The sequence below is a fragment of the Oryza glaberrima genome, chromosome 9, assembly GCF_000147395.1.
Source record: "Oryza glaberrima chromosome 9, OglaRS2, whole genome shotgun sequence".
Lineage (NCBI taxonomy): Eukaryota > Viridiplantae > Streptophyta > Magnoliopsida > Poales > Poaceae > Oryza > Oryza glaberrima.
In genome coordinates, this window is record NC_068334.1 from 13,686,857 (window position 1) to 13,712,925 (window position 26,069).

The 26,069-nt window shown below is 42.1% G+C and overlaps 4 protein-coding genes and 4 non-coding genes across 8 annotated transcripts; all 8 read right to left on the reverse strand.

Annotated features, from left to right (window-relative positions):
- Positions 1–4,611: 4,611 nt before the first annotated feature.
- LOC127783773 (NAC domain-containing protein 79-like) lies at positions 4,612–5,629 on the reverse strand. Its single transcript, XM_052310939.1, has 3 exons — positions 5,461–5,629; positions 5,041–5,372; positions 4,612–4,938 (listed from the first exon to the last, which is right to left on the reverse strand). Exons 1-3 carry the CDS (start codon positions 5,627–5,629, stop codon positions 4,612–4,614), a joined length of 828 nt encoding a protein of 275 aa, XP_052166899.1.
- A 1,004-nt stretch (positions 5,630–6,633) lies between these two features.
- On the reverse strand, positions 6,634–6,707 carry TRNAI-AAU (transfer RNA isoleucine (anticodon AAU)). The gene has a single exon. It is a non-coding gene; the product is annotated as a tRNA-Ile (tRNA).
- Positions 6,708–12,056: 5,349 nt separating this feature from the next.
- Positions 12,057–12,129, reverse strand: LOC127785523 (small nucleolar RNA Z267). The gene has a single exon (XR_008019775.1). It is a non-coding gene; the product is annotated as a small nucleolar RNA Z267 (small nucleolar RNA).
- Positions 12,130–12,258: 129 nt separating this feature from the next.
- Positions 12,259–12,342, reverse strand: LOC127785533 (small nucleolar RNA snoR122). The gene has a single exon (XR_008019783.1). It is a non-coding gene; the product is annotated as a small nucleolar RNA snoR122 (small nucleolar RNA).
- A 126-nt stretch (positions 12,343–12,468) lies between these two features.
- On the reverse strand, positions 12,469–12,572 carry LOC127785526 (small nucleolar RNA R44/J54/Z268 family). The gene has a single exon (XR_008019776.1). It is a non-coding gene; the product is annotated as a small nucleolar RNA R44/J54/Z268 family (small nucleolar RNA).
- Positions 12,573–14,899: 2,327 nt separating this feature from the next.
- LOC127784997 (SKP1-like protein 5) lies at positions 14,900–15,461 on the reverse strand. Its single transcript, XM_052312427.1, has one exon. The coding sequence runs from the start codon at positions 15,438–15,440 to the stop codon at positions 14,901–14,903; it is 540 nt and encodes a 179-aa protein (XP_052168387.1). The 5' UTR covers positions 15,441–15,461; the 3' UTR covers position 14,900.
- Positions 15,462–16,441: 980 nt separating this feature from the next.
- Positions 16,442–19,590, reverse strand: LOC127783676 (O-fucosyltransferase 31-like). The gene is made up of 10 exons (XM_052310869.1): positions 19,420–19,590; positions 19,055–19,117; positions 18,900–18,981; positions 18,748–18,818; positions 18,559–18,647; positions 18,268–18,471; positions 17,699–17,954; positions 17,372–17,599; positions 17,098–17,295; positions 16,442–17,017 (listed from the first exon to the last, which is right to left on the reverse strand). Exons 1-10 carry the CDS (start codon positions 19,555–19,557, stop codon positions 16,808–16,810), a joined length of 1,539 nt encoding a protein of 512 aa, XP_052166829.1. The 5' UTR covers positions 19,558–19,590; the 3' UTR covers positions 16,442–16,807.
- Positions 19,591–22,140: 2,550 nt separating this feature from the next.
- On the reverse strand, positions 22,141–23,082 carry LOC127784197 (probable calcium-binding protein CML17). Its single transcript, XM_052311387.1, has one exon. It carries the CDS (start codon positions 22,846–22,848, stop codon positions 22,327–22,329), a length of 522 nt encoding a protein of 173 aa, XP_052167347.1. The 5' UTR covers positions 22,849–23,082; the 3' UTR covers positions 22,141–22,326.
- Between the last annotated feature and the right edge of the window lie 2,987 nt (positions 23,083–26,069).

Sequence of the window (26,069 nt, forward strand, 5' to 3'; positions counted from 1 at the left end):
ACCAAGATTTATTTATTTATTTATTTTTTGAGATGCCCAGTTTTTTTTTCTTTTAGAAGAAGGCCTTGTGTTTGTGGGCCTGGCATAATGGGCCAGATTTTCATGATAAGTGCAACTTGGGCCGAATTTTGGGAGGAACTGAATTTTCACAAGTTCAAAATTTAAGGTACTCCTATGCTTTGACGCTATTGAGACTTTGGAAGGAGCATTTAGAAATAGAATAGAGCAAAATCATCTACAAAACTGAATAAAATTATCACTTTGATATTAATTGCATTTTAAAAGTAAATGCATGAAATAACTGCAAAATTTATAACAAATTTTGAAATGCAATCCAACTCAGCGTAGATTGCAAGGAATATTAAATTAGGCTCGCATAGAACTATTGCCCAGTCCAAGTTCAAGGAAAAACTTCTGTGGAGGGTCAAATTCTATCATGACAAGCAAACGAACTCTGATTCATTCAAAACTAACTATCTTTTCTTCAAGTCTAAGAAGTGTGAAAAAAAAAGTCTTAATCTAAAACTCATCCAATGTAGCTAAGAATAATCTTTACTTCAAACCTCTCCCCCTTTTATTTGCAAGGTACCTTCCTCCGTTCATAAATATAAGCACCTATAGATTCTTTAGCAGAGATTAAGACAATGAGAAAAAACTTTGACGCCTCTTATTTAAAAGGGGTGTTTTGAGTGAGTTATGATTGGTATGATAAATAGTACTCCTCAAATGCTTATATCTATAGATAAATTTCAAATCCTTCGAATGTTTATAATTGTGGATAGAGGAAGTAGTGGAATACCTTGAAACCTCTCCCTTGAATCCTTCATTTGGTGGAAAGAAACAGTTGGAAACTAGGACTCCGATCCTATCGTTTGTCTTTCAGCTTGCAAGTCCCAGCTAAAATTTAAGTTTTAAACTTAATTTTTTTGAGCTGATATTTAGATTTGTTTTCATCGATCGTTGTTTTTTCCTATCTTTGACATGCCGGCACGATGCCTTGTGTGCTTCATCAGCAGATCAGCCTGCATGAGAGAATTCCTATATTAATAGCAGACCTGTCTACGTCTGAAGAATGCCGGCTCGGACTCTAAATAATCAGCCAGAGAATGAGAGAATTCTATTAATTCTTCTCTCTCCATTCAAGTGCTGTGTCAGAGAAGCTAGAAGAATGTATACTACAATATCTGTGATGAGACTGTGACTGACGCAAGCCGCGATCTAGAAGGAGATCACGCTCCCGTCTGTAATTAATCTGAAGTTCTTCAGAAACGGGAGGGACACTGAACCTGGCCTGCAGTTTAATTTCTTCAGTTTGATTCAGAGCTTGTGAGCTTCGAGAAAGCCTGCAGCCGTTTAACTACTGTTGCGGCGGTCAGGCGATCGCCGCCCTGGCCCAGTCGCGAGCCGCCACCGCGCCATTAAGGCTTTGACTCAGATCTTAACTGGGAGATTATATTAGCCCCCATCATTAGGCTCGATCAGTTACGCTCTTGGCCATCGCTGGCAGAGTTATTTAGTAGTTTGGAATAATGACATATAAATGCATATGAGTATATGAACATATACCGTGGTTGCAGAAGCAAGATGCCAAGATATCATGGTAGGTAAACAGTGTGTTAGGTCATATGAGCGTAGTTGCTGTTTCGTGCAAGCCAACTTCAGGTTAAGGGTCAGTCTTTGAATGAAAGGATTTATGTAGTAATTTCCTAAGATTCAAATCAAATCCTATATATGAAAAAATGTTCTATTTGCCCCTTTGATAAAAAAAATAGAGTTTTACAAATTCTATGAAACATTCTGTTTCATCACATGTACGTAGATTTTAAGAAAACTTAGCAAAAACTCCTCTCTCTTGAAAAATTTCATTTGATTCTATATCTCTTATTTGATTATTGTGTTTTTCTGCAAACCAATTAACCAGTTATTTTTGTGTTTTTCAATCCCCTGTTTTATATTTATATTTCAAAATCCTATGTATTTTATATTAATTCTTTTTTTTTTCAATTCCTACAATTAAAAGAGACCCTTAAACTGCATGCAACTGAGAACTGGAGATTTTGTCCAGATATCTTTATCGGAAAATGGGAGGAAGAACAAAAAACAATTATGAAAGTTTATTTTTTCCTACACTTTGATCAGATTTTGTAGGGAATGAAAACCGTACGTTGAACCCCGGTTTTTGGCTCAAGAACAGTTTGGTGAACCTTATGCATTGATCAGTTTGGTGAACACCTCTTGCCACCATTGTTGTGATGTATTGCACCCGTTTCAGGTTATAAGACTTTATAGCATTGCCTACATTCATATAGATGTTATATTAATGAATCTTGACACACATTTGTATGTTTAGATTCATTAACATATATATAAATGTGGGCAATGCTAGAAAGTCTTATGACCTGAAACGGAGAAAGTACTTGATAGTGCAGTGGCAAGAGGTGTGTGATTTCAACGTCGAGGTCCCGTGTTCAATCCTAACAAGTTTATAATTTCTTCTTTAAAAATGTTTGTGGGACGACGTCTCTCCCTTTAAATCTCGTGTCTTTTTTTCCATGACAATTTTTGGAGTGAAATGCTAAACACTTTGGAGCATATACCTTGAGATGGCCAATCTCTCTCTCTCTCTCTCTATATATATATATATAGAGAGAGAGAGAGAGAGAGATATATATATAGAGAGAGAGAGTGTGTGTGTGAGAGGGATATTGATAATCCAATTTTCTAATATTAATTTGACTTGGTCCAAAAAATATATGATGTCATGCAAAATCTAATCTCACATTTATTTTTTTTCCTCGGGGGAGGGAATGTGTGTTAGAGTGTGTGATGCAAGTTGACCTACAAATCCCTCTGTCCTGATCCTGCAGTGATGCAAGCAGACTAGCAGGGCTCAAAACAAGGTGAACACACACACGGAAGCAACTAATTAACCTGAAACGAGTTAAGTTAATTCATACAAAACATTGACATCGAAGGACAATACTAATAAGGCCTAACTCACTTCAAGAAAAAGACAGCTGAGCCATCAGAACCCAAGAAAGTCACACCAACATCGACCCCTGGATACTTATGTACGTACGTATGTATATACAGACGTACAAAAATGTCGTACATATACATAATCCTAGATACGCGCTGCGCGCTGGTGACTTACACTTCAGAGAGTCCACCCTCAACATGTATAAAAATTCACACCTATACATTCTTCACAACAACAATAATCTATTTATATGTATAGCACATACGCATGTCCTTACCGGAATATCACTATTACAATATCGATTTTTCTGGACAAAACACTCTTTAGGTTGTAGGCAAACTATAACTGATTCCGTCTAAAAAAATTGATCTCCCATGCACAGGTTCTTAACAGGCGCCGCATACGAAAAAAAAAACTTATTTTTCCACGCAATCCTCTTAAGCGGCCTGCATAAGAAAATACCCCATTTTCTTTCCATTCTTTTTTTTCTCCCCTCCTCTCTATCTCCCCTTTCCCGTCCATCTCACAGCTACACTCCTTCACTCTCCCTACTCCTCACAACCATACCTCTCCTCCATCCCGACGGTGGTGGCGGGCGAGGATGGCAAACACGGGCTCTGGTGGCAGCGGCGGGCGAGGGCAACGGCTGTGGCCCCCTCGCAGATCCGACGGTGGGCTCGAGTGGGAGGCCCACGGAGGAGCAGCGCGTTGATGGCTGCGGCCCTCCCCGCACCAATCCAGCGGCAACAACACTCCCCCGTCCTCTCCTGCACAGATCTAGCAGCGGGCAACGACGTCGGCGGCGGGATGGACTATGGCGAGTACCACGACGTTGGTGGTGGCTGCGACGAAGACATCAGCTTGTGACCTAGGGTTTGTGCCAGCGGTGGGCTAGGGTTTGGGGATGAACAGAGGAGTTAGGGTTTCGGATTTGATTTTTTTTTTGAAATTTTGTTTTTTTTCAACGAAATTATTTTCGCCTGCAGTTGGCATAGGTGACCGCATGCGAAAACCAGCATGATGTTGCTCTGCCCGCATGGACAGTTTTGATTTTTGCAGACACCATGGTGCATGCGGGCTGCCCAGCCGCCTACGAAAATCAGTTTTGGTTGTACGCAAAAAATAGTTTTTTTCTAGTGTATACTCGTGCATGTAGCATGTATACTTTTTTTTAAAGATAGTAGAGTTTTTATTTAACTCTCTATATAAGTAAGATGTACATAGCAAAAACACACAACCACACACTAGTTTTTATAATCTAAGAAAGTAAAAGAAATGCTAAGAGCGCCTGAAATAGAGGCGTGTATAAAATACGCAAACACAAAACGTATATTACATGAATGACTACAGTACAAATATATATACAGATACGTGCAAGTTTAATTACAGAGAGGGGACATATTAAGTAGCTAGTGATCTGAAGAAGTAGACATGGATGATGCATATGCATCTAATGATCAAATTATGGCCTTCATATATATCTCGATTGATCGATCTAGCTAGCTAGCTAGCTAGCTGCATCATCCTTCAGATTTTTTTTGGAGAATACGCAAAAGACTTATGTATCTTTTGTATTAAGAGAAGTAACCAGATCATACTTTAGATTTTAGAACATGCCATTGCTCGTTGGATCAAAGGTCCAGCGAGAAGCTCTCGTAGTCGAGAAGCTCTGGCAGATCAAAAGCCGAAGAACAGTTCATCATCAGCAACTCCTCCTCGTCGTGGCCATGGAGGATCATGTCGTCTCCTATGTTGAAATGGTCGCTTGGCGCCATGGACTCATTAGCACCGGAGAAGAAGCTGCAGCTCGCATGGCCTGCGCCGTCCACAGAGTTCGCCGGCGCCGGCGACGAACGGAGATGAGCGTCGTCGGAGGGAAGATGATGTTCTGTAGTTCCCCTATAGTTGTTACCATCTGGTGTCTTCCTGACGAACACCCTGCAAATCACCCACTCACTCTAACAAAAACAACAGAATTCAGCAGAAAATTCGATCCAATTTAGTGAAAACGTTTACAAATTCAGTCGCACAAGACATTCGAACTGTTGCATTTCACTCACGCGGGCGACAACTGTCGTCGGCGTCAGGGAAGAAGAGGCGGTGGCGGCGGCGCCGCCGTGCAGGAGGCGGTACTCGTGCATGACCCAGCTCGTCTTCTCGCCCCTCGGCGCCCTCCCCCTGTAGAACACGAGCGTCTTCTTCACCCCCACGGGGCGGCCGCCGCCGCCGCCGCCGCCGTGCAGCACCGCCTTGTCCTTCCCCGTCGACTTCCAGTACCCGGCCGCCGTGGCCCTGTTCGTCCTCGTTCCCGACGGCCACCTGAAGCTCCTCGTGCAGAAGAAGTAGCCGCACCGCTCCTCCTCCTCCTCCTCCTCCGCCGCCGCCGCATCACCTGCACACATCGACGACGACGACGACGACACATCGATCAAAGCCAACGCACGCACGCAGCAATGTCTCGTCGCAATCGATCGACTAACAACGCGGCGGCGGCAGGAGGTCCCAGGGCTCGGCGCGGTACAGGTCGGCGTCGCGGATGGCGGCGGAGGTGAAGCCGGCGTCGGCCGCCTTCCGGGCGAGGTAGTGGGCGACGAGCTCCCCGTCGGTCGGCCGGAACCGGAAGCCCGGCGGCAGGAGTCGCGAGATCATCGCCGTCGACGACGACGACGGCGCGCGGTCGCCGCCTCCGCCTCCTGCCATCGTGACACCGCCGCGCGCGCTCATGCATGCAGAATGCGCGCGAGCAATTACCACTCTACCAGGGCAATTAACGTGTGCACTAGTACACTATTTATAAGGGATTAATGGATGGATTACCGCGAAAGCTTTGTCTGCTTTTGTGCGCTTTGCATGCGTCGGCGGCGGCTGTGAGCCCTGATTCGGTTAGTCAACAACCGCCTGTCCCGGTTGGTCAAGAAAAAAAAAATACTCTGCAGTGTACACCCTGCTTAATTGGCTGCTTCGCCATTGTCTATAAATCAAACAAAACAATATATATCTTTTTAAACTTGAATATATGGTCTTGTGTGCATGGTTAGTGGATTTATTAGTCCGAACTGCTAGAAAACATGTGACAGTTTTTTCTTCCCTAGTTTTTAAATTTTCAATCGTACAATGATATGTCAAATTTCGCGCTACACTAACATAGCGCATAAGTTATAGATTATATTATAGTTACAATAAGTTGCAATGATTATAACTCATTGGTACTGCAACTACATCATAATATCTATACAATTTAGATAAAAAAATTTATATACATTTTTAAAGTAGTTGTATGCAAGTTATACATTTTTAAAGTACTTATATTATAATTATACTATAATTATATTAAAAAAATCACTTCGATAATTACTGCACTACCCACTGGGTGGCTAGTTCCAGACACAGGTTCAGGGGGAATGGGTGGCTAGTTCCAGACACAGTTCAGGGGGAAGAGAAAATCACAAAAAAAAAAAACTAATAAATAGTTCCAGACACAGATTCAGGGGAATGTGTGGCTAGTTCCAGACACAGGTTCAAGGGGAAGAGAAAATCACAAAAAAAAACTAATAAAACAAAAAATAATAAAACTAATAAAACAGAAAATCACAAAAAAAAACTAATAAAACAAAAAATAAAAAAAAATAAAATAACTTAAAACAAAAAAAAAATGGCCCATGCAGGTCTCGAACCTGCGACCTTCGCGTTATTAGCACGACGCTCTAACCAGCTGAGCTAATAGGCCTTGACGTCTGAGTACATCAAGAAAATTTTATAAATTCGTGTACGCTTGCAATGAGATCTCCTCGCAAGGCTGCAGCTTTGCATGTTAATTATGATCACACCCTGAACACGGTAAGCTGCATGAGAAGAAACCAATGTATATGTAGTGATTCGTGGTAATGCATTAGTAGTATCATGCATGCATCGATCACAGAACAAATTCGATCTACTGATTATATGGATAGCGTGTAATGAAAATCAATCCACGCGCACCTTTTCGCTCCAGATGCATATATACGTACATAGGAGAAGATCGAGAGCTTGGAAAACCTGACATCTTTGATCTAGCATGAGAGGAGGAGGCAAACATGTAGCCTGAAATGACTTGCCGGCGCCAACTTATATATGCACGCACCATCAACAGCGCGAAACGCCGGCAATTCATCCTTGGCTACACGATAAATTCGATCATCCTGATGATCATCATTGGCCTCCTCCCCACATGCAAGAACTCAAAGACGTCGCTGGGCTCAAAAGAAAAAACCATGTTCTTCAGGCATTGGTACTCATCCATCATGGAGCTAGCTAGAAGAAGCTATAGCAGCAGATGAATCAGAGAGGAGAAAAATAGCAGCTAGCTGACGAGAAGCATTCGCTGTGCCTTTTATACACACAGGGAATGATTGCAATAATGCAGCTAGCACAGATTCTAAGGGGTGTTTAGATAAGGGTGTAAAGTTTTGACGTGTCACATCGAATATTATATTGGGTGTTCGGACACTAATAAAAAACTAATTATAGAATCCGTCGGTAAACTGCGAGACGTATTTATTAAGCCTAATTAATCTGTCGATAGCAAATATTTACTGTAGCACCATATTATCATATTATGAAGCAATGAGGGTTAAAAGATTCGTCTCACAAATTAGTCGTAATCTGTACAATTAATTTTTTTAGCCTATATTTAATACTTCATACATGTGTTCAAAAATTCGATGTTAAAACATGCCCTAATTTCCTGGATTTTGGAGTGACCGGTAGAACGAAATCTGGTGATACATGTGACGTTGTTGGATTGGACAAACGACGACGTGGGAGAGCAGTAGCAATTAAATGGCTCTACTATGGAGGCCAGGTACCCCCAGCGGCCATAGCCGAGTGTGTAGAGATAGATAGGAGCGTGCAACTCCTATCACCCTACCCTACTCGCTGCTCTTTTCGATCGGCCATGCAACCAAATAGTAACATTTGTCCTCGCTCACATTCCCGTCGGAAATTTAGAATTTAGAACGAACCACAATACAAATCATACAACAATTTAGCAAGTTTTGCTCAAAATAAAGCTAGCCTACAGCTGATCGTTTGGCCTACACAGCTGATATAAGCAGTAAAACGGCATATAAACAACTTTAAAATAATTTATGCATAAAATTGTTATATCTATGTTTGTTCACTATTTAAAAGTTAATGCTGAAAAACCAATAAAACACTAAAATTAAAAAAAAAATTTGGTAACAGCATATATGCTGAATGGCATGTAGACAATGGGGACATGCACGATGAATCAGAAAAATTCAGAGTTACTACACGCATACTCCCTCTATACTCATAAATAAAGAAAGTCGTTTAGGATAATGTTTAAGTCAAACCTTGGTAATATAAATCACAAATAACTCTCAAGTTGTTGAGTTTGAAAATGTAAAAATTATATGAATAGATTTGTCTTGAAAATACTTTCATAAAAATATACATATATCACTTTTTAATAAATATTTTTATGGAAACAAGAAGTCAAAGTTATGTTTTGGAGACCGTATCACCGTTCAAAACGACTTTCTTTACAAGTACGGAGGGATTATAAGACAGTAAGAGAGAATACGAAGTTAGTAATGGAGTTTGTTAAAATTCAGTTCTTGTCTTTCCCAAGCTGACGGGGGTAGTGAATTCTGCAAGCATTACGTATACATGATCAGTATAAACTCAAGTCAACTCACAACAGTGGGGGAAGCTGTTGCATGGGGGCTGCCTCATCACTTCATATCTAACTCATGTCATGCGTGAATGCAGAGAAATATGGCCAGTGCTCATCAGTAATGCAAGTTCCTGCTGTTCCCTAGTAAGCCAGTCATGCGTCCTAGTACTGTACTGCAGATGCTCGAGCAAAAAAAAGCCGGGGAAGCAGAGCATGTTGCCCATTGTCTAGTCAAAAACCAGGCGCAGGGTTCTTTATTCACAATAAATTTGTGTGGAGCAGTGTTTTCATCCTACTCCTGTTTAGAATTAGTACCCAATCGTGTTATTACTCTATCCGTCCAAAAAAAAAAAGACAAACCCTGGTGTTCATGTCCAACATTTGACCGTCTGTCTTATTTAAAAAAATTATAAAAAAATTAAAAAGACAAGCCACGTTTAAAGTATTAATCATGTTTTATCATCTAACAACAATGAAAGTACTAATTATAAAAAATTTTTATATAAGATGGACAGTCAAACGTTGGAGAAGAAAACCCAGGGTTTGTCTATTTTTTTGTACCGAGGGAGTATGTATCTTTTATCTTATTAATTTTTCGCAAAATAGAGAGTTGATGTTTGATTTAAAGAGCTGAACAAATTAGACAAAATTTGCTACCGAGATTCAAGGTTCACAGTCTTTTCTATAGAACACGGAAAAACACGTATTTGCTACATTACTCTAAAAAACATGATAATTAGCTGCTGGCTAGACATTGAATATATTATTTTATTATGTGCAAATAGAGAGAGAGAAACAACACAAAAAGTATGAATTTGCCCCTATATCCATCAGCTTGTAAGGTGATTCTTCAGTTTTGATTTTTGAAGGAGGAATAAGGTCTATTTTGCCTCCCTTAGCTCGCAGTCGGGGCTGGGAGCGGCGGCCGGGAGGCGGGAGCTACTCCACAGATTACCGCCGCTACCCGATGAGGCGTCGCTGCCTTGCTCCTCGCTCGACGTTTGGTAAAAGCTTCCCGAAGAGCAACCCCTCGCTTCGCTTCGCAGCTCGATTCGATCCCCACCCAAACCAACGAGAAACATGGACATCGCCTGTGCAGGAGGTGGCGGCGGCGGCGGGGACGAGCATTCTCATCACGAGAACTCGCGGCGGCGGCGCTAGACGGCATCGTGAACGTGAACTCGCTCTTCACCATCACGACCTTCATCGGCCTGGCGTGGCGCCCCTCCGGCCTTCGCCGATGGTCCAGAGCCAGTGATTGCAATTTAGGAACGAAATTTCGATAATTCCCTCACCCCCAACCCCACCAGTAAGCACATATCTCGTCCCAAATTTTCGGTTTTTTCTATTTTTTTGAATTTGGTCAAAATTTATTCAAGTTCATTCAAAATTTATCAAATAATTTCGACCAAAGAAAGTGCCAAAATTTCGGTGATTTTGGTTCTTTTGGTCCCATCCAGCAAAAGGCCCCCATTTCGAAAACGCAAACCCTGTCCAGGGCTCGCCGAAGGCGCCGACCGTCAGTGCGCTGCCGCCGTCAGCTGCACGGCGATGATCAACCGAGTGGCGCTCCGCGTCGGGAGCCTGGCAATGGCGGTAGGCTCCGTGTGCTTGGGTGCAGGTTCCTGACCATGGTGCTCGTCGTCAACATCGTGCAGCTCAAGCTTGTCCGCCTCGGCTGCACGCGGGGCGCCGGTGGTGGGTCGCCGTCGTGCCGGTCGTCCATCACGCTGGTACCCACCGCCATGCTGATCTACATCGGCATCTGTACTTTTCTACACCTCCACCCACTACATCAACAAGCACAGCATTGCTGCCGACACGGCGACATGTATAAACAACTATGAAATTAAGAGCCTCTTTGAATCGCAGGGTTGAAAAAATAGAGAAATAAGAAAACATAGGATTCTGATAGAAATTGAAGTGTAAAACAGAGGATTGAAAAACACAAAAAAAACACAGGAATGGTCGTTTGATTGGAGCGCAGGAAAAACGCAGGAATCGGATGAGAGAGATAGACTTAAAAGGAATTTTCCAAGAGATTAGAGCTATTGCTATATTTCCTCCAAAATCAATATACAATGTACCATTCCATAGGAATTCCATAGGATTTGAAAAACTTCAATCCTTTGAATCAAAAGGCCAAGTAGAAAAATTTCCTATAGGATTTGAATCCTATGAAATTCTTAGATAAATCCTTTGATTCAAATAGGCCCTAAGTGTATGCTTGTGGCGGATTCAGGGCGGATGGAGAGGTGGGGAAGGAGAAAAGGAATTGACACGTGGGACCACCATATATGTTGGCTATCATATATCACTGGCAAGTGGACCATATGCAGAAACCGCTTCCTAAACCATATATAGGAGTCGATTTGTACCGATTCTCAAAGCTGAAGGATATGTTATACACCTCATTTTGTTGTTGTTGAGAGATGCAATTCAATCAGGAGGAAGAAGAAAGGATGCAGAATAGACTTGTTCCTTTGAAGAAAAGCCCACACCTCATCAATTCGAAGCCCATAAAAGATCTGGGCTTTCGGTCCAATTCAGCACATCAGAAAAGCGCAGCGGTCTCCGTCTCCACATCTCGCTGAGCTGATTTTATTTCCGGGCGAAAAAGAAAAATATTTGGTTGTTTCGTGGCTGGGTGAAATGCCTAGGTTGAATTTCATAGTTTGTATAAATCTTGAAGCGTTTCTGCTGCAGATGAAATCTTTCAATACATCCAGAATATACAGTTTGGTCATAGGGATGGCAATTTTACCAATGGATCCGGATATCCATAGTATCCGATCCGATGGGTATGGGTGTGACTTTTTACCCATAGACACACCCACCATAGACCCGAAGACATCATAGACAACAGACAGGTTTCATCTTTTACCTTTTACCCGTAGGTAATTTTCTTTTACCGTAGGTAATTTGTGATGCTAACTGATACTAAGTTGTGACATAATTTAAATTATTGTTGATAACCAATAATTTGATAAATATTGATTTTATTTTTCTTTGTTAAATTATATATCTTTCAAGTTATTATTCATATGAGATCCATTGGATACCCGCCGGACATACCCGCGCCCGCCAGGCACGGATACGGGCAGAGTTTTGCCCACTAACTCTAGTGGGTAGGGTTTGGGTGTACAATATTGGGAATCGGGTCAGGTATGGTTTTGCTCTACCCGTGCCCGACCCGACCCATTGCCATCCCTAATTAATCAGGTTGCAGCTTACAAATTTCTAGTGTTTTCCTTCCGTGAAGAATTCAAAAAAAAATGTATTAGCTTCATGAGCTTTCTGAGCAATCCCCTGAGGAAGATAAGCCTGAAAATATTTGGAGTGTACTGTTCAGAATAAATTGTACCAAAAAACTCATATTTAACAATGAATTCGTGATGAAAATGGCCTCAGATTGTAAGTATTTTTCACAGCGAGCTGCTCAAAGTATATTTAACACCATCATAGGCAATTTGCACCAAACGAACTGCAGATACAAAAAAACTACAAACAAAAAACAAACAAACGAAATAAAAAAAAACCTGGCAAATCAAAAGCACAACAGCAGATGCTTCTGAAAAAAAAAAGTAAGGCTGAGCTGAGCTGCCTCAGTGGTAGTGACAATATTTGTGTGAGATCGTCACGGAAGAATCCGATAATACGTGCATTTGTTTATGCATCACTGGCAGCAACACGAACCGCAAATTCACGTATTAATTAAGCTAAGTACCACAGAACACCAATCAAAACCAAAAGGAGAAGAGAAATAACGAAAAAAAAAATCAAAGCCGATCTGAGTTGGGGGGAAGGTAAAAAAGCATCAGAGAGATTCCCATTATAGACTTAGTCGATCATTCCCATCTCTCTCAAAGGAGAAGAGGGTGCTGATGTCCCTGTCTTGCTTTCATCACCTGCTTCAACCCATCGAAAATCCCCCAAAACCAAGATCCCAAATCCCAAGAGAGAAAGAAACAGGAAGTTGCTCGAAAGAGAAACGAGAGGCGCGAACAAGCAGCTGAGCGGGAAGAGAGGACGCCGGCGACGGCGAAAATCAGAGAACCCTAGAGACGAATCGGAGGAGGGGATCAGCTTCCCGGCGGGCGGCGGCGGCGATGGGATGAAGCCATTGGGAGGAGATGTATATATAGCGCTCGTGGTCGTGGGGTGGGGGGCCATGTGCTAGGGTTTTCTGGAGGCGGGCTTTGCTGGGCCGAAAATTGTATTAGGCCCGTCTTTTCACTCCGATTTTTGTATTGGGCCGAAAGCCTGTGGGAACCTGGAATTTGGCAGTTGGCAGCATGAAGGCATCCGGAGTATCCGACGTGGCAGCCAGGTCACTACGAGCGGCGAGAAGGGCCGACGATCCAGTGCGGTGGCTGCTCTCTCCGGCCGTCGCGCTTCGCGGCCGAACCCCCTTCCTCGGCAAAAAGAAACGACGGCAAGAGAAGGAATAAAAATAATACTCCCTACCTCCCTAAATATTTAACGGTCATCGACTTTTTTAAACATGTTTAATCGTTCGTCTTATTCAAAATGTGTAAAACTATATGTATACATAAAAGTATATTTAACAATAAATCAAATGATAGGAAAAGAATTAATAATTACTTAAATTTTTTTAAATAAGACGAACGGTCAAATATTTTTAAAAAAGTCAACGGCGTCAAACATTTTGGGATGGAGGGAGTAAGTTACAAACAAAGATGGGGTTTAGAAGGGGAGTGGATTATAATCCCTCGAGGGGATATCCCCTCGTATACCTTTTTTTTTCCAAATTCGATGTAAATAGTTGTGAAAAAATCTGAAAAAAATTGACAATGTAGAATATAATGATACCTACTAGTCGACCAAAATTCATGTTCAAATTCGATCTACACATCGAGAAACAAAAAAGACAAATTTAGATATAAACAGTACGCTACTATTCATACGCTGAATTTGTCTTTTTTATATCTCGACGTGTGAGTTGAGTTTGGACTTAAGATTTTGTGAAGTTGTATATATGTGTTATATGAATGTTGTCAAATTTTTCCAGAATTTTTCATAACCATTTAGATGGTTTTTGAGTAAACGAGGGAACATCCCCTCGAGAGATTAGAATAGTTTCCCGTTTAGAAGAGATTGCAACTCAGTAGCTGAGGTCCTGCAGAACAGGCTATAATCTATAGTGGTGGTATCGAGTCCGCAACAAATACAAGCTGATATATAGGGATTATAAGAACTACGCACATGAATGCGTTTGCTTTGGATATGATATTATGGGCCTGGTCAGATTGTAGCCAAAATAAGTCATGCCAAAATTTTAGTAAGATGGCAATATTACCAAAATTTGTCTTTGGCAAAATTTTGGCAGGTTTCTTATGTATTTATCAAATTTGGCAACGACCTAAACGTAGATTTTTTTTTTGGTAACTTTGCCAAAAAATGGTATGGTTGAAAATGACATCAATCTAAACAGCCCCTATATACTTAATCAACTAACTATGCTATAAAGTTATAATTTTTTTCTTTCCTTTCATTTTTTTTACAATATCCGTTGTAACACCTGCTTTTAGCTAGTAAAATAAAAGCATTTAGGGGGATTTAAAGGCTAAAGCTCGTTGGTCAATATCTATATCTATCTTCTACAATGAAATTTGCTTCTGCCTCTTTCCGTTGTGCTTGTGTCCAGGAAGATTCTTCTATTTTGTTCAAACCAAATGATCCACCATGACGTGAGGAGAGCTCCAAGTATTTCAATGACTGACATTCTATTTTACAACTTATAATTGTTTTATATATGCATTATGACTCGCTCGGATCAATCCGTAGTTTTGTTGTGTTGTTTTCTTTTTTAGCTGAAATGTCTGAGCCCGGGATTGAAATTTTGTTTCGAAATTTCGGACCCCCCTCCTCCCGCAAGTCAATATCATGATCGAAATTCGGTTTTTTTTCTTGAATTTAGTCAAGATCAGTTAAATTGTGTCAAAATTTTAGAAAATTTTGGTTCTACCGAAATGACCGAAATTTTAGCCGAAATCGAAATTGAAACCTGTCTAACCCTGGGCCAAAAGCACTGCGAGGAGCTACAGCTTCGATTTCGATTGATAATAAATAAACTATGCCTCGAAACTGTTACTGCAAAGCAAGAAACTAATGCAGCGAGGGCTACTAAACACATAAACCACCTAAATGGCTTCCACCTAAATGGCTTCTATAGTAGAATCATATCAGAAACATCTAAAAATTCTATGCTTCGATGATAATCTAGTCCTGGAAGGCCCACGCGTTCTCCTTGCGGATCTCCGCCTCCTCCTCGGGCGTGAAGTCGTTGGCGATGTTGAACTCGGCCCTGATCTCCTCCACCGTCTTCCCCCTGATCAGGTCGGCCGCGCGCTGGCACGCGAGGGCCAGCAGGCACGGCACGTTGAGGTAGTTCGCGGCCAGGATCAGGTCGAACAGCGTCGCGTTGTCCACCTCGATGAACGCCGCGTCGAAGCTCTTCAGCTCCTCCACCTCCTCGCCGGCGGCGGCGGCGGCGGCGGCGTGCTCGCTGCAGTACTCGAGCACCTTGGCGAGGACGGCGGAGGGGACGTTGGGGAGGGGGACGCCGTTGTCGGTGCACTCGTCCTCGACCATGTTGCGCACCAGCCTCGACATGCTCGCCACCGCCTGCGCCACCTCGAATCTCTGGCCGTCGGAGCTGATCAGCAGGATCATGTCGCCGGCGGCGGCGGCGGCGCCGGCGACCTCCTTTGCTGCTGCTTCCGCCATTGGAGATTTTGGTTTAGTTTTCTCGTCGAACATGCGTGTGAACTGTTGTTGATCACGGACGAACTCGTTGAAGCGTCTGTGGTGCTCGACGATCTGTTTGGAAGTCTGTATTTATTGCGGAGTCCAAATTAAATCAAATCCGATTCGAATTAATTTTAGAATTTTTGTTATTTCTGGGAAGATTGATAAGTTCTCTTTCCGTTTATTACTAGGGTTAGGGTTTAGGCTTGGGTTCCGTATAAGGGCATGTACAAAGGTAGAGTATAATATGAGCTCTCTGTATTAATTAATGTCACTAGAGACCATCCTCCTACAATAGTAGAGACAATAAGATTTATAAACCATTAATGCACTAAATATTTTTTTATTATACTTCTTTCCTTTACTATACCCTCATGCAACAAACTTTCCGTTAATAAATGCATAGCGACGATGTTTCTCATTTCTTCCCTCTCTTTCCTCCACGTAACCAAATTTACTTGCATGATAACGAAAAGAGCCTGCTATTAAACACCATTGTACATACCCTAATCTCTCTCCGTTTCTGTACATTTTACTAGGGTTACTGGGTTCCTGGTTCGAGAGCCTGATGTAAAACAACCCCACCTATTTCCAAAATACTGGCTGAGAATGGATGCAATCCAATCCAAACAACCTGATGTCACAGATTCTGCTTCAATTGGAAGCTAGAGATGAACCCCAGAAACACGAGGTTCCACCACACATTAGCATCATCGCTTAATTATCCTCAGCATGGCAAATGGCACTTTCACAGTTTCACACAGTATTGGAAACGTTTTTTATGCTACGATGACAAATACAAAAGGTAGAATTGTATATACCCAAAATGGGATTAAACAGATGCTCAAGTAGAGCAGTGGAAACTGATAGAGATCTCAGTTTGTGAAAACCGATCGCTATTAGCTAGCCGGTTTTCGTATGGCATTGACCAAATAACCATCGGTTTTACCAGTTTTCGGTAAACGGGTGAGGTGTGATTTTTACCTCGAACTTGAAATCGAAAAGTTCAACCCTGGTGGAAACTCAACATGTGTGCTTACAAGTTCACGGCCGAAAGATCCATGTTTACTTACATATGCACAGAATGTAGTACGGAAAGGACAAAAAGATACAATATGCCAAGTCTACATCACTCACGAAACTACAACCTTTACACTGAATATGGAACGAGACTGAATTTTTTTTCTAGGGTAAAAATTAAGTCAGCTGAATGCTTGGGTCAACCAAAACTTCTTCCCAACCCTATATCCAAAGAACCTTGTCGTCCTAAGAAACTGACAACAATTAGAACCTCATTGTAACATTCACTGGTCGCCGAGCAAAAATCCTTCAGCTTCACACACTAAAGAATCTAGTCTTTTGTTGCAAAATTTAGCAGTCTACCCTTGACACATACAGTCTGGAGCAGGGTAAGTATAAATAGATTGCTTTGGTTTCCTCAGTCTGATTTGCCCGTATCTACCCTTGTGCCCTGCTTGTACAGCCTCCTGAAATTCCAACCACTCCATGCTCTTGTTAACAAAGATGCGCCCAAGCAATGCCATGTTTGGCCTTATGGTCTTCATATTCTCAAAGGTACGGTGAGCCATCTAAATTTCAACAAATTATTCTAGTCAGGACCAGTAACAAAGGAAGCAATCAAGCAAATTCAAGATCGAACAGAACATACCAGTGCGTTGTGCATATTCCCAGGAGATGCAGAGATGAAAATGTCGCTGTGCATGCTGATATAGTAGTCAAGAGCTGCTAGAACAGAAGCCTTGCCTTCAACATTAGTCAGCTCCTCTTCCGACGCAAGGCTCCTCTTGTCCTCCATTAGGGGGAAAAGTTTGCGCAGGCTAGAAATTCTGGCTTCCCCGCCGTATACCTTAATACGTTATGTATATTAGACCTTCCTAATACCACCAGAAAAAAAAATTGGTAAACACACAGAAGAGTCAAACCTTGTGAGAGGCTAGATAGATTCGAGTTCTGCTGTCAAATCCAAGAGCTGCCAGTAACAGCCCAATTTCTTCTGGAGTCAATGGGCAGCGTCCCAAGTTCCGAAGCTCCTCATCAGTTAGCTGTGAATTTAATACCCTCCCTTGCCAGATGACTTGTCTGTACTTAGCCAGAGCTAATCTCTCAGCTCTGCCACCACCGAAGTCACAAGCAGAATGTGCAGCCATATCCTGAAAAATTGATCAGAAGCAGAAATGTTTTAAAGAGCACAACAATGCACATACACTGTGGATCCACAGAAAAAATGTATTGGAGAAGTTTCCATTTACCTTATCAAAACGGAGATGCAAAACTGCATATTTTCCGGCTTGGTTTGTGTCTTCTCCAACTTCTTGGATAAGTTCACCAGATTGGCCCTGGACGGGAGATCTCAAGCGTTTCACAAGAGTCTCCCCCAGTGAGATAATGTGAGGCAGGAAAACAAGAGCTTGGAAGTTAACTTTGCAACGCAGATGCTGAATGTCCACAGGCAAGTCATCAAATGCAAGACGGTGAGAAAAGGGGGCAATGGCAGCAATGCCATAGCTGCAAGGAAACAAATGGAAGGTAAGATGACTGCTAAACGATTTGCCTTGTAAATTGACCAACTAACAAAGTTATTAAACAATGACAGGATGTCATGTTAACACATATGGAGCTAGACCAGTGGAAATTGACCTAGGCTAAATGTTATGACCATTTCTCCGTAACCTTAATTGACCACCAGCTACATATATGAAGACCATTGCAAGGCGTGACTTGAGCCAATTATTTCAGAGAAGTCTATGAAGCTGACTCAATAAACAAAGCGCATGTTTGACTAATAGAGAAACAATCCAAGTCAATTTTTTTCACAAACCTTTGAAGGATAGGACTGACATTCTCCAGATACCAACTTGCAGAGGCATGAACAGGTGCGGTTTTTATTCTTGTAGCACGGATGCCTGTACCATAGTACTCTCTTGTGCTCCAGGAAAATTCTTTTGGGAGAACTTTGACTATTGAAACTTCAGCTTTTAAGGTGTTGATAAAATGATCCACATCAAAAATTTCTTCAAAGGAGCTACAATACAAAAAGGTAAACTATACTTAAAATTCAACAGTGGAAAATGGAAATTAAAAATATAGTGCTCCGAGACTCCAAAAGCACCTTGTGTCTTTCCAAACAGGGTTTACTTCAAGATGTGGGATCACAAGAGTCGCATTCAGAATTTTAGCAACAGCAACCGCATCACATATCTAAAGAACAGAAAGGAAAGAGTTGGATAATCTAAAGTCCCAAGGATGCCAGTTATGTTAAGTTATATATCATAGCATCAATGCATAAGAAGTGTGTTACCCCCATTCTTTGCTGATTCAGTCCACCATCAAGAAATACTTGGATATATCCAGTGGGTTCCAAAGGTACTCCTATAATTTATCAGAACAACTGATCAATAATCTATTTTCTATCGCTGCGGCTGTCGGAATCATGCCATTTCAGTAGGTTACCGTGAACACTTGATGACTTCAAGCATGGTTTCCAACCTTGGTACGGCAATGGTGACCACAGCTCTCTCTTTTGTTTGTTTGACTGTACAAAATACAAGTTACAGATGGGCTCCAACATAAATACTCCAGTTTTCAGCTAAGTATTATGTACTCACAATTGTTCGCCGCAAAGCCTCATTCAGAAGAGACTCATGCATTGGCTTAGGGACATTCCACTCCTGCAAACAATTGACAAAACCCTGCCTAGTTAACCCTCAAAGCAAATATAAGATCATAAAACCTAAACTAGAAGAGCACAAGCAAAATTCTCATCAATTAGACACACCAATTCTTCCCCCATACACTACAAGGAACTAGCTATCTGCCAAAATGGAAGACGACCTTTGCTCATCCCAAGTGATTGGGTCCCTGGAGCTACCAATCATAAATCTACGAAGAGTAGCTTTGAATCTTACTTCACAGCACATCGGCTCCAATTTCGGGCCGCGCGAGGAGGAGAGAGGGGAGGAGGGGGGCTCACCGAGAAGAGGGAAGGGAAGGCGCGGCCAAGCGGGGTGAAGATCGCGGGGAAGATGGACGGAAGTAGCACGACGACGGCCGCCGCCGCGGCGAGCGCCGGGCCCCTCGCCGCCGGCGGCGAAGGCGACGGCCTCCGCATCTCCCCGTCTCAAGTCAGGTGGGGGGAGGGGAGACGACGACGACGACGAGCCCGAAGCCCACCAAGCGACAACTTAGCCGAGCCGAATAGGAAATGGGCCTTATGGAGTGATCTGGATGGGCCAAAATTCTTCGCCTGGCCCAACTATGATCCGAAAAAGAGGAGGAAGGATCCGCGGGACTTCTGTACTGTACTGCTGTGCGGTTCACTAGCCACCCTGCTAAAAACATCTACAGTTACCTGAATATGATATGCTAAATGTATATTTGTAGGTGTCGACGTTTGATGTCGCAATTCTAGTATTTGCATGGTATGGGGATCGTCGGTGCTAGGGTATACGCGAGATTGAGGTAAAAGAGATGGAGACAGGGATTTTTATACAGGTTCGAGCCCCTGAATTGTCAGGTAATAGCCCTACATTCTGTTGGCCGGAGCCGATGTTGCTTTTTATTCACCATAATCACACCAGTACAATATGTGGGGTAGCCTATCTAACTGTTGTCGACATGGCGGTCTGAAGGTCTGACTCGTAGTCGACAACAGGGTAGCCTTCCTTCTCGAGCTCGCGCCCGACGGAATCAGAGACAATGCTAAATCCCTACGGCCGGCCTCTGAAGGTACCGGATAGGGTTGATCCAGGCGTATCTCTGATGTCGATATCCGGCGGCTTTCTTGGCGTATGTTGGCTTGTATGTTGTGGCTTTTGGTGGATGTATGTTGATTGTGTTGGTTCTCCTTGGTGGGTGTCCGCTCTCTTCCTCTCCTAGGGGGTCTTGTATTTATACCTATAGGTGTCCTCTTGTCCAAGTAGAACTAAGGAAATCAATATGGATACAATCCGAGTAGTACTTGTCGTTTCCATGTAGAACTCTGGTTGTCTTTCCTTATTCGGAACTCCTCCTATATCCGAAGGTTGCTTTCGTATAGGACATGGTATGTGGTGGGTCCTACCGAGATTTAGTCAACTACTATTAGTTATGTGGTATCCATAACCCTGACAGTAGGTTAAATCATACTACAAATATACATTTAACCTGAATATACATTTACAGCATATCATATAAATTTAACCTTCAGTAAAAATATACATTTTTTAAACATATACAAATATATATGAGTATATCATATACAAATATACCTGAATATACATTTGCAGCATATCAGATACATTTAACCTACAGTAAAAATATACATTTTTTAAACATATCATATTCTTTGTATTTATTGTAGAGGATATGATATGCGTCCATTATAAGACCTAAGAGGCGTGGACTTGCCAGGGATGTTAACTGAGCAATTATAAACCCATAATTCCAAAGCTTTGAAACATGAAAACATAGGAATATATTACCACATACTCCATCCGTTTTACAATGTAAGTCATTTTAGTATTTCTCATATTTATATTGATGTTAATGAATCTAGATATGAGAAATGCTCTATGTAATATCATAAGATTTCAGAACAGAATAGCACTCGAGATAATGTGTTTAGATGGCTCAGAGGAATTGAAACAGAAAGAATTTGGGAGGAAAACACATGCAAAAGAGCAGTATAGCATCGGACTTAGTAAAGAAAAATATCCTTGAGAATTTTACAATCCTATTCCTTTATAAAGATGCATTTTTTTTAGAAAGTGTGCCTTTTGTTATGGCATCACAATTTCCAAAAAAGAAGTCGTCTTTTGTAAATTACCTACACCTATAATGTAAGTACACTGCAAGTTTATAATTACATTGTAAGAAACATTTACAATGCAAATTTTCTAACACACGATGTATAAGAAAATTAGGATTAAACGTGTTTATTATTTTAGGTCGTGTGCATCTCCAGTCGATGCAGAGACCGGGTATAATTTCAGTTCTAATACAATTATTCCCATTATTAAAAAAAAGGAGTATTTATTATTTACATGAAAGATGAGATATGAGAATTAAAAGCTTATACCTACAAATAGGAGAACAATGGACTAAAATTAAGTGAAAAATGTAGCGACCTTTTTTTTAGCAATCCTGTTTTTCTTCCCTACAGATTCCAAATTTTTAATCCTCTAAAAATTCTACTATAAGTTTCCTTCAATCTAAAGGAGCCCTGGAAGGTTTTGATGAGCCTGAATATCAATTGTAAACTAAAATCAATGAGAGTTCAATGATCGGAGACATGTTTACCATTTATATAAAGGCTTAATTAAATCAAATTGAATCAGTGAAATTTAAACCTCGTTCATATTCTCTTACTACGTCCTTTCCACATGTACGGAGCCATCGTTGGCATATTTGCAAATAAAAAGTAATTGGTAAATAGACTTTTATATACGTGTTCTTAGCGATTTAAAAGTAAAAGTTAAAAATAAACTTCAATGAAAAAAAATCTCAAAATCAACTTTAAAATTTAAGGTTGAAAATTCAAAATTTGTCTGATAAGCGTAAGCATAAGCGAAAAGATGAGACACGTGCTTTAGGTAGAGGATAGAAAAACTGTTCGGTCTGTTTTTTAAGCCAAGGGTAAGGAATTTGATTCAGGGATAGAACCCAAGCACGGAAATTGTCATTTCAATTCGATTTCCATCGATTTCAGTTCAAGTAAAACACAACCCGTTTCTTGGCTCTTTGTATTGCCATGATCCAAACAGCACCTAAACTGATCATAAGTATACACATGCTGCCGTTCTTCATTCGGCTGAGCGATCGAAGTCGATTAAAGAGAAAAATAGAACGAAAGAACAAAGAATTTGCAGAGAAGTGACGCCATGGGAATCCTGTGGATTCCCTAGGCCGCAGCCGTCTCCATGAACTTGAGGAACTCGCGGAAATCGACCCTGCCGTCCTTGTCCGCGTCGTAGGCGTCGATCATGCGCTGGCACTCGGCGTGGCCGGCGCCGGCGGCGAACCCGAGCGAGGCGAGCACGCTCCCGAGCTCGCCGGCGTCGATGAAGCCGTCGCCGTTGCGGTCGAAGACGCGGAACGCCGCCGCGGCCTCCCCCAGGGTGGCCTCCTCCTCCTCGAACAGCGCGGCCGCCTCCTCGAACCCCACCGACGGCGCGGCGCCGCCCGCGCCGCCCATCAGGCCAAGAACCGTGTCCAGGTCAACCGCCGCCGGCGGCGCCACCGCGGGCGCTGCAGCGGCGCGGCGCCGGGAAGACGAACTCGATGAGGAGGAGGAGGAGGATTTGACGAGGGCGGAGAGGCCGATGGCGATGACGTTGAGGGAGATGGTGAGCACGGCCTGCGCCATGGAGAAGTGGAACGAGTAGGTCGACGACGTGCTCGGCGCCGAATACGCTGCCTCCATGGCCAAATCAATCAGTTGCTTCCGTCCGCTTCTCTTTCTCTCGAGAGATCGTCTCCTCTACCTTTGCTTCGTCCGCGTCTCCGAGTTGGGTTGGGTTGCCGGTTGTGTCTTGCGTGTGCCTTGCCGGGATCAACGGCGGGGACGGCATATATAGCTCTGGGCGTGAGGCGAGGCGAGGCGAAGGCGGGAAGGAAGGAGGGTTCGCGGAAGCCGGAAGGAGAGAGTCGCGTGGAAAAGGAAGGAAAGGAAAAAATAGGAAATTGAGGCGGTCTCGCGGGGAAGTGGGAAAGAAATGAACGGTCGTGGTCGTGGGGAAAGACGTGGAACGGGTTGGTTTGGGTTTGTGGGGGAGAGAGATGGTTCGCGGGAGGTTCGGGGGTTGGGCGTGGCGGGGGGGAGAGCGGACGGCGACGTCGCGGGCGGGCACGCAGCGAGGTGGGTCAGCGTGGGGACTTGGCGTGCGGTCGCGTTCGGGGTTTGGAAGGAGGCAACGTTTGTTTTTTGTTTTTTTTTTTTCCTTTCTCCCTTTTGTCTTTTGTCTTTGTTGTCATTTGCGCCTTGTTCTCTACTGCTCCTCCGTTCTTTTTTTTTTTTTGTGCATTTCTCGGTTGAATTTGATGTGTCTCGCGGTGGAGAGAGGGGCGAGTGGGATCCGGTGGACGGGGGGCCAGGGGGTGGTTAGGGTGGTCGAGCGGTTGACTGAATGTCTCAAGATGTGTGATGATAATTTCGTATGGACGCTATCTACTAGTGGGGGCAGATTTTTTTTTTTCTACAGAGATCTACGATCGATATATAGCGTTGATCGGCTGGTCATTGCTGCGGTAAACCCTTGGTAAGTTACATTCAACAAAACACTTATAATTTTCCTGATTATTATCCTCTAGGGTGGTAATTTTTGTAATTCTTTTCATGCTCCATGAATATAAAACATTGCATCGCCTGATGCTATTCGTTAAAAAAAAAACGCTTATACGTTGGCAGCATCTGATGCTGGAGGTAAAAGGAAATGACACGATAAGAATGCATTTTTCTAGTCTAAGAGAATAAATAAAACGGTGAGGAAATTTTGGCTGGAATAATCAAAAGTTTTACTACCTTTATATGTTCATCAGGAAAAAAAATAGAATTTTTTTGCCTTTCTTCACGCGGAAGGACATGACGGTATTGCTATTATCTCCTCTTCACCAAGACAAGAGAAAAAGGCACACAAGATCAGAGAAGAAAAAAAAAAGAACCATCTATTTTGCGGTCTGTTCCTTCTCAAAAAGTAGTAGTGTTTTTACTTGTCATACAAGATTAATTTGCAGTGCAAGGGAAAAATAGAATTGGCTTATGCCTGCTGCATTTCTTCCATCAGTAATTGCATCCACAATGTGCATATAAAATCGGTAATAAAAAATAAAATACTACTTCTATCAGGTTGTATATATTATGGAAATAGTAAGTAACAAATACTAGGTAATATGCTTACTACCTAGCCATAAGCAATAAACAAATGATTTTTCTCATCCCTCTCTCATGGCTATTGGTTGTGCGGCCCAGCTTACTACCCACTTTTGTTATTTCACCATTGTAGCTATAACAAGAACTAATACCCATTGACATAGGGCCCACCCTTATTCTCAAAGTAGGTCGTAAATATTGGTGATGCCCTAACACTGTGTACGTGACTGTGGTTAGGGTGGCAAGGTGGCACGGTGAGCCAGGGGGTGGTTGGTGGCACGGTGAGCCAAGGGGTGGTTAGGGTGGTCGAGCGGTTGACTGAATGTCTGAATATGTGTACGTGATGACAATTTTGTATGGACGCTATTAGTGGGGGTAGATTTTGTTCTACAGATCTACTATCAATATATAGCGTTGATTGGCTGGTCTTTTTTTCACGAACGTAAAAAAATTACACGTCAATATATTAGCAGGAAAAGAGTTTTTTTGTTATACAAAGGAATCAGCTAGACTGGCTTATGCCCTAGGGGGAGGGTTGATTGGCTGGTCATTGCTGTGGTAAACCCTTGGTACGCTACATTCAACAAAACACCTATAATTTTCCTGATTATTGCTCTCGGTGATAATATTTTTATTTTTTTCATACTCTATCAGTATAAATCATTGCATCGTCTGATGTTGTTAATTAAAAAAACACTTATCTGTTGGCAGCATATGATGCTGGAGGTAAAGAAAAGAACACGATAAGGATGCATTTTTCTAGTCTAGAGAATAAATGAAACAGTGAGGAAATTTTGGCTGGAATAATCAAAAGTTTTACTACTCCTACTTTTTATATGTTCAACAGAAAAAAAAATAGAAATTTTTTGCCTTTCTTCGCGCGGAAGGACATGATGGTATTGGTAATATCTCTTCTTCTCCTAGACAAGAGAAAATGGCACACAAGATCAGATAGAAAAAAAAAATAGAACCATCTAATTGCGGTCTGTTTCTTCTAAAAAAGTGGAGTTTTTACTTGTCGTACAAGATTAATTTGCAGTGCAAGGGAAAAATAGAATTGGCTTATGCCTGCCGCATTTCTCCATGGTGATTCCATCAGTAATTAACCACCTAACACTATGACCAGTCAGCTCTGACTGCTATGTATCATGTATGGTCCTGATGAGTCCTAACAAAACACTAACTAGCATTATTAAACATGATTTGGATCGCCCGAAAGATCAGTTGATATAGATTGGTCGCCTCCTGGGAATTTGACGCAGCCACATATTCTCAGCCGATATGCATATGGTGCCTGGGTCAGTTTAATACTTCTTTATTTTTGTTGAAAAAATAAAAGAATGCTACTAAATCCTTTAGAAAAGCACATGGTAAAGGAAAATCATAAGCCAAATAAGCTGACGCGTCATGCATATACACAAGAAGGAAGCCAGTTTCGTACTTCTTTTTTCATCGTAATCTGTATTGATTTTTAAACTACAAATAATATCGATATAAAAATTTCGCACATAGATTTTTTTTTACTTCGTTATTTCCTTACGGCTTACCAACCGTAGCTCGATCAAATGATCATAGACGCTTTCAACGATAGATACATGTGCAGCATCTGATCATGCATGTACACAAAAATCACAGAAAAAGAATAAGATATGGAGTTATTCTTCCCTCAAAAAAAAATTCCCTAAAAAAAAGATATGGAGTTATTCTAGTCTGGAGAACCATATAACTGTTCTGAGAAAATTTGGACGAAATTTGAATCTTCAAAAGTTTTGGTT

What these genes read in the sequence shown, in the direction of transcription:
- LOC127783773 (XM_052310939.1), bottom strand. Translation starts at nt 5,629, where the DNA reads ATGATCTCGCGACTCCTGCCGCCGGGCTTCCGGTTCCGGCCGACCGAC. An exon ending in CCTCCTGCCGCCGCCGCGTT is followed by an intron (nt 5,373 to 5,460) that starts GTTAGTCGATCG and finishes CGATGTGTGCAG; the next exon opens with GTGATGCGGCGGCGGCGGAG. An exon ending in CGACGACAGTTGTCGCCCGC is followed by an intron (nt 4,939 to 5,040) that starts GTGAGTGAAATG and finishes TGTTTTTGTTAG; the next exon opens with AGTGAGTGGGTGATTTGCAG.
- LOC127784997 (XM_052312427.1), bottom strand. Translation starts at nt 15,440, where the DNA reads ATGTTCGACGAGAAAACTAAACCAAAATCTCCAATGGCGGAAGCAGCA.
- LOC127783676 (XM_052310869.1), bottom strand. Translation starts at nt 19,557, where the DNA reads ATGCGGAGGCCGTCGCCTTCGCCGCCGGCGGCGAGGGGCCCGGCGCTC. An exon ending in CCTTCCCTTCCCTCTTCTCG is followed by an intron (nt 19,118 to 19,419) that starts GTGAGCCCCCCT and finishes AATTGTTTGCAG; the next exon opens with GAGTGGAATGTCCCTAAGCC. An exon ending in GGAATATGCACAACGCACTG is followed by an intron (nt 17,018 to 17,097) that starts GTATGTTCTGTT and finishes GTTGAAATTTAG; the next exon opens with ATGGCTCACCGTACCTTTGA.
- LOC127784197 (XM_052311387.1), bottom strand. Translation starts at nt 22,848, where the DNA reads ATGGAGGCAGCGTATTCGGCGCCGAGCACGTCGTCGACCTACTCGTTC.